Source organism: Passer domesticus, chromosome 3, assembly GCF_036417665.1.
Source record: "Passer domesticus isolate bPasDom1 chromosome 3, bPasDom1.hap1, whole genome shotgun sequence".
Lineage (NCBI taxonomy): Eukaryota > Metazoa > Chordata > Aves > Passeriformes > Passeridae > Passer > Passer domesticus.
Window position 1 is genome coordinate 96,118,370 of NC_087476.1, and position 8,977 is coordinate 96,127,346.

General features: G+C 44.7%; 2 protein-coding genes across 2 annotated transcripts in view; one reads left to right on the forward strand and one right to left on the reverse strand.

The window, feature by feature from the left end:
• RBKS (ribokinase) overlaps window positions 1–3,149 on the forward strand; it is a 70,269-nt gene extending 67,120 nt beyond the window's left edge. Inside the window, exon 8 of the mRNA XM_064414506.1 lies at window positions 1,948–3,149. Coding sequence (XP_064270576.1) covers window positions 1,948–2,121 — 174 coding nt within the window. The 3' untranslated portion in view covers window positions 2,122–3,149. The remainder of the gene's footprint in view (window positions 1–1,947) is intronic.
• MRPL33 (mitochondrial ribosomal protein L33) lies at window positions 3,074–8,923 on the reverse strand. Its single transcript, XM_064414507.1, has 4 exons — window positions 8,801–8,923; window positions 7,953–7,971; window positions 5,514–5,620; window positions 3,074–3,388 (listed from the first exon to the last, which is right to left on the reverse strand). The coding sequence occupies exons 1-4, from the start codon at window positions 8,820–8,822 to the stop codon at window positions 3,339–3,341; spliced, it is 198 nt and encodes a 65-aa protein (XP_064270577.1). The 5' UTR covers window positions 8,823–8,923; the 3' UTR covers window positions 3,074–3,338.
• Window positions 8,924–8,977: the final 54 nt, after the last annotated feature.

Below are 8,977 nucleotides of genomic sequence, written 5' to 3' on the forward strand. Positions count from 1 at the left end.
ACTCCTGTCTGTAACAACAGCACCAAAATAGCTTTAATAATTAATCATGCAGTGATTAGATTACAAACTCTGAGGTGGAATTGAGATTTTTGTATTATGCATCAGACAAAAGACACTGGCAATGCTTAACTAGCAGTCACCTGCTCCTGCTCCACCTGCCATTGTGGGAACACTCCGGAAACCAGAAGGGAGACAAAGGCCCAACAGAAATTGATAAAAACCTTCACCTGCCACTGGCATGTTCAGGAATACAGAACTGTTGAAACAGGTGCTGCTACAGCTGCATGCAGGGGTACAGCTTTGCTTATTAACTTGTCATTTGCCAGGCCATGGTGTCCATTGTATCCTGACAGAAGACAGCGTTCAAACTCCAGGCCAAGCAAGAGTTAAGCAGGGAGTTTTCTGACTGGAAACACCAGTGCAAACAGCCACTGTGGCAGGGCTGGGCAAGGAGAGGCCAGGCCTGGGGTAGGGCCCCTGTCCTGTGCTCACTCCTGTTAGGGTCCCTTGCAGTGCCCATGCTGCTCTGCCCTGTCAGCTGCTTGCAACATTAGAAACAAATTTCTGTGGAAGTGGCATTGTTTTGCTGGAATGATTTTGTATGCAGCTGATTTCAAGGCAAGTAAGACTATAAGACTGAGAAACACTAGTATTCAAAATTGGAATATTACTTCCTAGTCTAAACTTCCATTAGAAATTTTGCTGAGCTGTTTTGACAGTTTTTCCAGGCCCTTTGCTCTTGTTGCATGACTCTTGGGGCTTGTTTATTACAACTACAGAGGCAAAATCCCTCAGGGAAGGTAGTCCATATGCTGGATCTGGAATGAAATAAGATAATACTAGCGTGTCTACTTTAATGCCTTCACTGGTATAAAAATATGATTAAAAAGGGACCTTAGGACCAGTTTTACGGTACCAACAAGAACTGGTATCTGTCTGGCCTCAGAAATCAAGAGAGTTTTAGGGGAGGAGAGGGAAAGAACTCTGGACTGAAATGAGCAAATCAAGTTAAACATGACCATCAATCAAGTTAAATTTTGCCAGTTGCTGGGGACACTTCACAGCACTGAACAGCTAAACAACAGTTATTGTTAAGAAGCGCTTGGGAGGCAAACAGCTGTCACTCCCTGCTGACCAGAGCACAACCAGTGGGATCTGGACACAAGGGTCAGAGCAAGCTGGGGTGTGGCTGGTGCCCATGTGGGACAGACGTACTCCCTGCCTCCCCAGGGCTCCCACGGGGCACACAGGGCATGGCTTGGGAACGATGGGTAGCTCAGGAGGCCCATGGCTGCCAGAGCTCCCAGTGAATGTCACTGTCCTCATCCTCCATGGTCAAATTCAGCACAGGTGGCAAAGCTTGCCCCAGGAATAAAAGTGATTTATGTGATAGACACAATGCTAGTTTTTAATGACAGTGGGACCTTTTTAGTAAACAACAGCTAAGTTCTGGAAGTGTCAAAACATATCCCTCTGCAATTAGGAATTTACAGACACAAGCCACATGGCTTATTTTTTCCTCCCCCTTTTCATTGCCCCTTCTACCACTGACCTTTATAAAAAGCGGAAGTTAAATAAGAGAAAAATAGCTTTAATGAAACATCAAGGTTGAGAAATCAAAATCAGACACTCCAGCAACAGGAAGTTTCAAAAACAGTGTTTATAACAGCATCTTGCTGAACTGTGGCACGCTTGCTTGGCTTTTTCCTTAAATTTTAAGCAATATTATAGTGTGTACCTTGACACAGCAGCTGGGCACAAGGATAGTATTGTGGCATTAGGTTAACTTTGCAAAATTTCCTAGGCATAGAAAAGTGTATTGAACTCAACCCCTGAACAATTTCCTGACCCCTGCAATCAGTGCTACAACTTGTGTCTTTCCGGTAAAGGCATTTGAATTGTTTCCCTGTGCAAATACACTTCAGCTTGTTTGTTATTTTATTCTAGGGTGCTGGAGACAGTTTTGTGGGAGCACTGGCATTCTACCTGGCCTACTATCCCAACTTATCCATGGAGGAAATGATCAGGAAGTCTAACTGCATCGCATCAGTGAGCGTCCAGGCACCGGGGACACAATCTTCATATCCTTACAGGAAGGACTTGCCTCAGGACCTTTTCTAATTGATTGTCTAGCTTGCTGTACTGATTTTATCTCATACCAGACAGCATTATTCTCCTGACTGAACTGAGGTTCTGGAAAAGCCAACAGAGTCTCTGCTTCTCATTTCAGGAATCCTGTGTGTTCCTGTTCTACTGCAGTAAGATGGGGTGCGGGTGGTGGGTCTTTCAAACACAGCTCAGCAGGTCTCTCTGGCCCCACAGTGTGCTCTATTGAACTACATGAAGTTTACAAACACCTGGAGGGTATTGGGCTCCTGACAGAATTTGTACTTGATTTTATCAGAACTGCTTGTGTGAAATGGGAGCACATGAAGCAGGGGGACTACACCTTGTAGCTTTGGGACTACACCTTCAGTGCTCAAACACCAGGGCCGGTGTTTGGCTCACAGCAAAGCCCCAAACATCGAGCCTGTGCCCACCTTTGCCCATGTGCCTCAGGTGTGGCACTGCACTCTGTGCTTCCCACACTCAGGCAGGTCCCTCCAACTGCAAACAGGACAGGACTGCTACTGAGGTAAACTTTGAAAAATGTTTCTAGCCACATTGCTCTAAACACAGGCAAGCTAATTAAGGAAGAAAAGCTTACAAGAACATCAGGGAACTACCTTGTCTGTTTTCTTCATGTTTGACAAAAACCCAGGAATGAAAAATCCATCCTACTAACCTGGCTGAAAATAATACAGGCCTTTAACCTGGTTAATAGCTTCTCCAAAAACTCATCTAGGTTCCCATTCCTTCTTTCCTCAGAAGGAGCTGGTGCAACATTACCCCTCCAAGTAATGACACCAGCTCGTGGTCACTACTGTCGCATCTGTGGCTGGTAGGTTAGAAAAACTTGCAATCCTGCCATTGAATTCCTGCTGTGGAAAATGTTAATTTTTATTGCTTTATAAAACAATAGTTCCTTTGAAGATTACAGCCTCTTTCACAATAGAAAACACAGACAATGGGATTTGCTATTTAATTTTTTTTAATTGAGCACTGTAAAAATAACTCAAAAGATAAATAAATGTTACTGTGATGATCTATGTCCAGACATTAAGAATTTTCTCTCTCTACATTGTTTTATTCACAATGGCCTTCAAATCACAGGAGACGGTGATCCCAGTTCATTTCCTCTCTTTTCAGCCCATGTTGCTGGATTTCTGAATCAGTGTTCACCCCATCCTCCCCCCAGACCATCCTCTTCTCATGTGTAAATCAAGTCCAGTCATTGTTCACACAGAACGGATTTTTCTCTTCTCTGTGAAGAGGACACGTTGTTTTGCTACAGGAGGGAAAAAAAAGAGAAAAAGGAATCCGTTAAGAAGCCTGAAGTGTTAAAATTCAATTCAACCAGCCCACGTCCCTTTTCTCCTGGCTGCCTTCACTGCTTAAATGAGTGTGGAGCAACTGACTGGCACAGCACTGTTGTTAACCAACTCTTGAAGGAGTTTCGTGGTGCTTTCACTTTACCACATGTAATTTTTAGTTCCTAAGATGTCCACTTTACCTCTGTGAGAATAAGTGTCAGAATGCAAGTGACTGAAAACACTCAACAGCTGCTCTGTGTGACTATTCTGAGTCACAGCTGTTCAATGTAGGGACAAAAATAGGTTCTTTCTGCTTTCTACTACTCTTCAACTCCAGAGCCCAAACAACTACAGATGATGAGCTGGATCTAGTTGGCCTCACAGACTGACTGAGAACTTAACCAATTGTCCTGTGGATCTCTCAGCAAGGTACAAACTGGCTGTGACCACAATGCCTGATGCAGGTGTTTGCAAAAAAAACCTCCAGGGGCACGTTAAGCATAGTCAATACCTTAATAAAAACCAAAAATTACAAAATAAAGCAAAGCTTTAAAATGCCATCTGAAAATCAACTGTTTGGTTAGTTTCATTATATGAATTCCTTTGAAAGCTACGCAAGAGCAATTCACACAACAAAATCTCTTCTTCCACAAAAAAGTTTCGTTTTAAGAAATACTGCAGATAGTACAGATTCTGTTGCTGCAGTTACGAGGTAGTGAAACTTGGGCAATTCTGCCACTACTTCACTAAAAAGCTTAATTCTGTGGATGTCCCAGGTTTCTGAGAAGTAGAAAAACATAAGGTGAAAACACATGCCAAGTGAAATGCTTCCAAACATATTCCTGATGTGAGTTGTTATCTAGACTCAAATTTACTTCCCTTCACACATGCAACACTTTCTCACATCAATTTCTCACTTGCGTTCTACTACAGGCTACAAAGATCAAAGCTTTCTTCAGCAACCTACTACATGTTCTGAGTTCTTCTCTTTCTTCACTTCCCTACAAGTTGCAAAGCTTCTGGAGAATCACTCTGCACAATGTTTCAATGCAATAATTAATTTTTCTTCTTCAAGAATATAATCCCAGAGATCTCTGATTCCCCTTCTGTGTGGAATTCAAAAGGAAAGCCACAACATCTGTCAACTTTGAAAACTGCATATTGCTTCTCTGGTGGTTTCTCTCACCTCTCAAAGCTCCTGTACTGTTGGCTCTGAGAATGAAAAGGTAGTTGCCTAACATGAACATTTTAAGAAAAAATAAGCTTGAATCATATAACCACTGGCCATGCATTATCTACTTAGACCTGCTTAATAATTTCTTATATTCTACAACTTTATATAAGCCTTTTTTGTATTAGCTACACTATGTTATTTCTAATATGGTTTGGTTTAAATTCTAAGTTTACCTACATTAAGCTTTTTAACATTAAATTCACCTTTTTAATGCTAGCAACAGCAACTTGAACCCTTAGTCACATTTCAAAAAGCTGGGTGAGCAAAAGACAGTGTGGCAGGTGCTATAAACTGTCCCACAAATCAGATTCTTAAACTGAGAAAATCTGAAAGGACATGGGGAACATAAAAGACTCCACTAACTGCCATCTGGAGAGTGATATCATTTGTGGAATAGGAAGAATCTGTGCCTATTTCTTTAGAAGAAGAAGTCCATTTTGTAAGAGGTGGTTAAAATTTCTGGTCTAGAGCTCCCATGGCAGCTTAACAGAACACTTCTGTTGAGGCATACTTTGTGCCTGCTTGTTGTAGGTAGCACAGTCTAGCAAACCACACAAAGAAACAGAATGAAAGAACTCCTGTATCACTTGACTTCGCCAGTGACATGTGGCATGGCTGTCATCAAAGTCTCTGATGTGTCAGGCAAGTCATTACTTTGTTTCACTGCCACAATCTGTAAAATGAGGGTAACATTTACTTCCCACTGGAATGTCATGAAGAACAGCAAGCATACAGTCATTTGAGTATGAAACATGTTATGACATATTCTGCTTAGATGGGAAAAATCCTGTTGCATTCAAATCTTTTCTCCCACAGAGTCAGAGAAGCTCACACAAAGCACGCTGACTTCTTCCCCGAGCTCTTACCGATGGGATCGTATCTGAGCAAGACCAGTTTTTCCTGCAGTCGGAGCCTCCTGATGTTGAAGCAGTAGCCTGTCTCCGCAGCGCTCTTCATCCTCACCAGAATGTACCTGAAGTCACAAGGGATGTCTCTGTGTCAGTGCACGGGCACTCAGTGAGGGCCCAGTGCATCTGCCAGGCCACGGGCCAATGGACACAGCTTGGCACAATCACATAGGACACTTCATTTCAACTTCAGGGATGGGAGTATCAAAACTACGTATGCTTAACTTTTAACACAGACAAACACTAAACCATAAGCTCCAGCAGCAAGTTTAAGTAAATAATTCCTCAACAGGATACAAGCCTAGAGAGAAGTAGCTCCTCCAAAAAACAGTGAGGTGGGAGGAAAAAAAACAGGAGAGACAAAAAGAAATTAGGGAAATCAGCATACAGTTGAGTCACTAAGGCTTAAAAGCTAAGGGCAAGAGAGGAAGGATGATGGTAGTTAAAGATGTTCAGGCTGTAGATAACACTGTATCACAGACTATCACTTCCTCATGCAGAGAGGAAGCTAAGCAGATAGGCTGGCACAAGAGGCATGCAAAAGGAGAAGCAGAACCCCTTGGCACCATCCATCCTGCTAGAGATACCAAACTTGATATTAACCCAGCCAGGGGAATCCCCTTCCCCACTGGAGGGCTCTCAGTTTGTCGAGGGAGCAGGAGCCTGAGGAAGCTGCTCCACACCCCTAGTCTGGAAGTAAACCAAGATCCAAGCAACTTCCCAGACAGAGGGCATCTTCTCAAGTTTCAAAAGAAATGTTAAACCCTTTAACCATTCTGTAAATGACATCTTCCATTTCAATGAAGAGATGGATACCTGTCAGTTCACTTTCCATTTTCCTGTATTTTCCTCTTTCTCACACAAAATGGTCTGTCAAAATGAACCCGTTCTTCCTCACTTGTACAGCTCTGACCAGTTCTTCCTTAAGCTCCTCCTTTTCAGCTTTGCAATCTAATTTACTATTGAGTTCAAAATAAAGAGAAAGACACTGGATTCCTGAAGACAACTGACTGAGCATATCCTTGGGATTATCCCGGGTTGTTGTCCTCTCCTGTGCACTACTGCAGGTGTGCTGTGAAGCTTCAGTAACCACAAAGACTCCTTTCCCTATATCTCACTCACTTCCTCAAAGCCTCTGTGCAGTTTCCCCTTTCTGGGGGAGTCAGTGGCATCAGTGTGGCCAGGCCTTGAAATTCTTGTGTACCACACATCTGAAGCCAAGCCCATTCTAAACAACACACCTTGCTCAAAAAACTTACTCCCCTGTGAAGGAATGTAACAAGGAGCAGAGGCAGAAAACACTAGAAAGCTGTCAGGGCACAAGAAGAAACCCAAGGCGAGTGGAGAAGGATAAATAATATAAGAACATATTCCTGGGGTGCATATGGGACTGTAAAAGAACAGAAAGAAACATCGGGATGAAAAATAAAAGGGTGTGTGTGGTAGAAATTCCTACATTAACATTAGTAACACCATTTTAAAAAGCTACCTTTTCATCTTGCAGAAGCCTCCTGGTTTGCTTTGTTTGTTTGTTTTTATGAACAGATAACAGTAGAACAGTCAAACTGCTCTCTGTCAGGGACATATTTGGGAAGTGCTTTAATTTAAAAGCCTGACAAATGCGCAGGAATTATGCAACAGAACAGTCTGCTCAAATGTGGCAAGTGGCTGGTACTGGCTCTGCTGGGGGCAGATTCTTAAAAAAAACAAAATACAGAAAATGTTCCAAAGGTCACAGATAAATGTACCAGTTTAGCCTCTTGGATTTGTCTAGCTAATTTTCTTACAAAGAGCATTTTGGATCCAAGTCAGTTTCTCCATATGATCTTGTTTCCTTGTGCCCACATTGTAAGAGCACTGGTGTGCTCAAAGTACATATTCCTTTCTTTCTAATCTTAACACAGGTCAGAGGACTGTGACTGATTTTCTTCCAGAGCCCACTAACATCTCTGCTGAGCTGGACTACAGAGCAAACTAAGATGCCCAGAGCCAACAAAGACCCACACTGCACCTTAGTTTACTCTCCTCAGCTAAAAAGGTATGACAGGTGAACAACAGGAAAAATACTTGGATAATTTACAGCCTGCCTTTAATTACAGAGCACAGAGATGTGCTCCCCCCTGTTCAGGGCACTTTGGAGATTACTGCTGAGCTCAATGCGACAGCCCATAGGACAAAACCTGCCTTTGCTCCAAGTGCAGAGCCCATGGGAGAGTTTCACACCATTCTGTACTTACCTGTGAGAAGACTCGCATACAGAATGGCTAAGAGGATGCAGCTAGACTCAAAGACTGGAATTCTCTCAGGCATATTAAAGAAAAAACTAGAGAAGCTTAACATTTTGTAAAGATACAACATAACAGTAATCAAAAACTGGTGAGGAAAACCATCACTTACTTAGATTTGCTCTTGGCCACTGTTTTTTTTTTTGCAGCATGAAGAAGAGAAAAATAGAAGAAACAGTTACCATTTTATCTTGTTTCCTTTATACACAACATACAAAGATTAAGTGTGTTCCATGGCCTGACTCTGCTAAAGCCCCAGAGCGATAGTGCAAAGAGATTTACTGTCATGATAAAGCACCACTCATTCTTCCACGGGCTGTCAGCTCCCTGCTCTTTCTGCCATCATGCCACCTTTGTAAGTGTCGGTGCAAATGCAGTGCCCAGCACGACAGGCTGCACTTGCTGCACCCTCCAGATGTTCTCAGGAAGTTTTCAGCTTCAGAGCCGAGTATGAATTCTCTGGGTGAATGTGTAGTTCAGACAGGTGTGAGTGAGGAGCACCGCTGGTAGAAACTGCAGTCCAGTCTCCCGGACTTGTTCCCACCCCCTCGGGCTCGGGTTCCTGCTGTGGTGCCAACACAAGGGTTGGCACGGGACAGGGGCAGAGCAGGGAGCCCTTCCCAGCGCAGCCCGACCTTCCCACGGGCCTGCTCTGGTTCGCTGATTTTTCTGTCACCTCACTGAATGTAATCATAAATCTGCAGCACAAATCCAAACCTCCACTAAAGTTAAAAAAAAAAAAAAGTTTATGTGTATTGTGTGTTTATGCAAGTCTCGTTTAGGTCACACTGTTCTTCACCCGGGTCACGCTGGGAGGCCCCGCGGCCGAAGGAGGGGAAGGGCGGGGAAGGGTCGGGAGGGCTCGGGAAGGTCGCGCCGCCGGGGCCACCCGCCCGCCCCCACCGCCCCCGCCCGGCCCGGCCCGGCCCGGCCCGGCCCCGCCGCGCCCGCGCCACTCACGGGCCGCCGCCGTCAGGAACATCGCGCCGCGCCCGCCGCGCCGCCCCTTCCGCCGCCACAACCGCGTCCGGGGCGCGGGGCCGGGCCCGCGGGGCCGCACCGCCCCGGGGCGGGGCCGGCGGCTCTGCCCTGCCCGTGCTGCCCTGCCCGTGCCGGCGCCGGGGAGCCGGGCCTGGG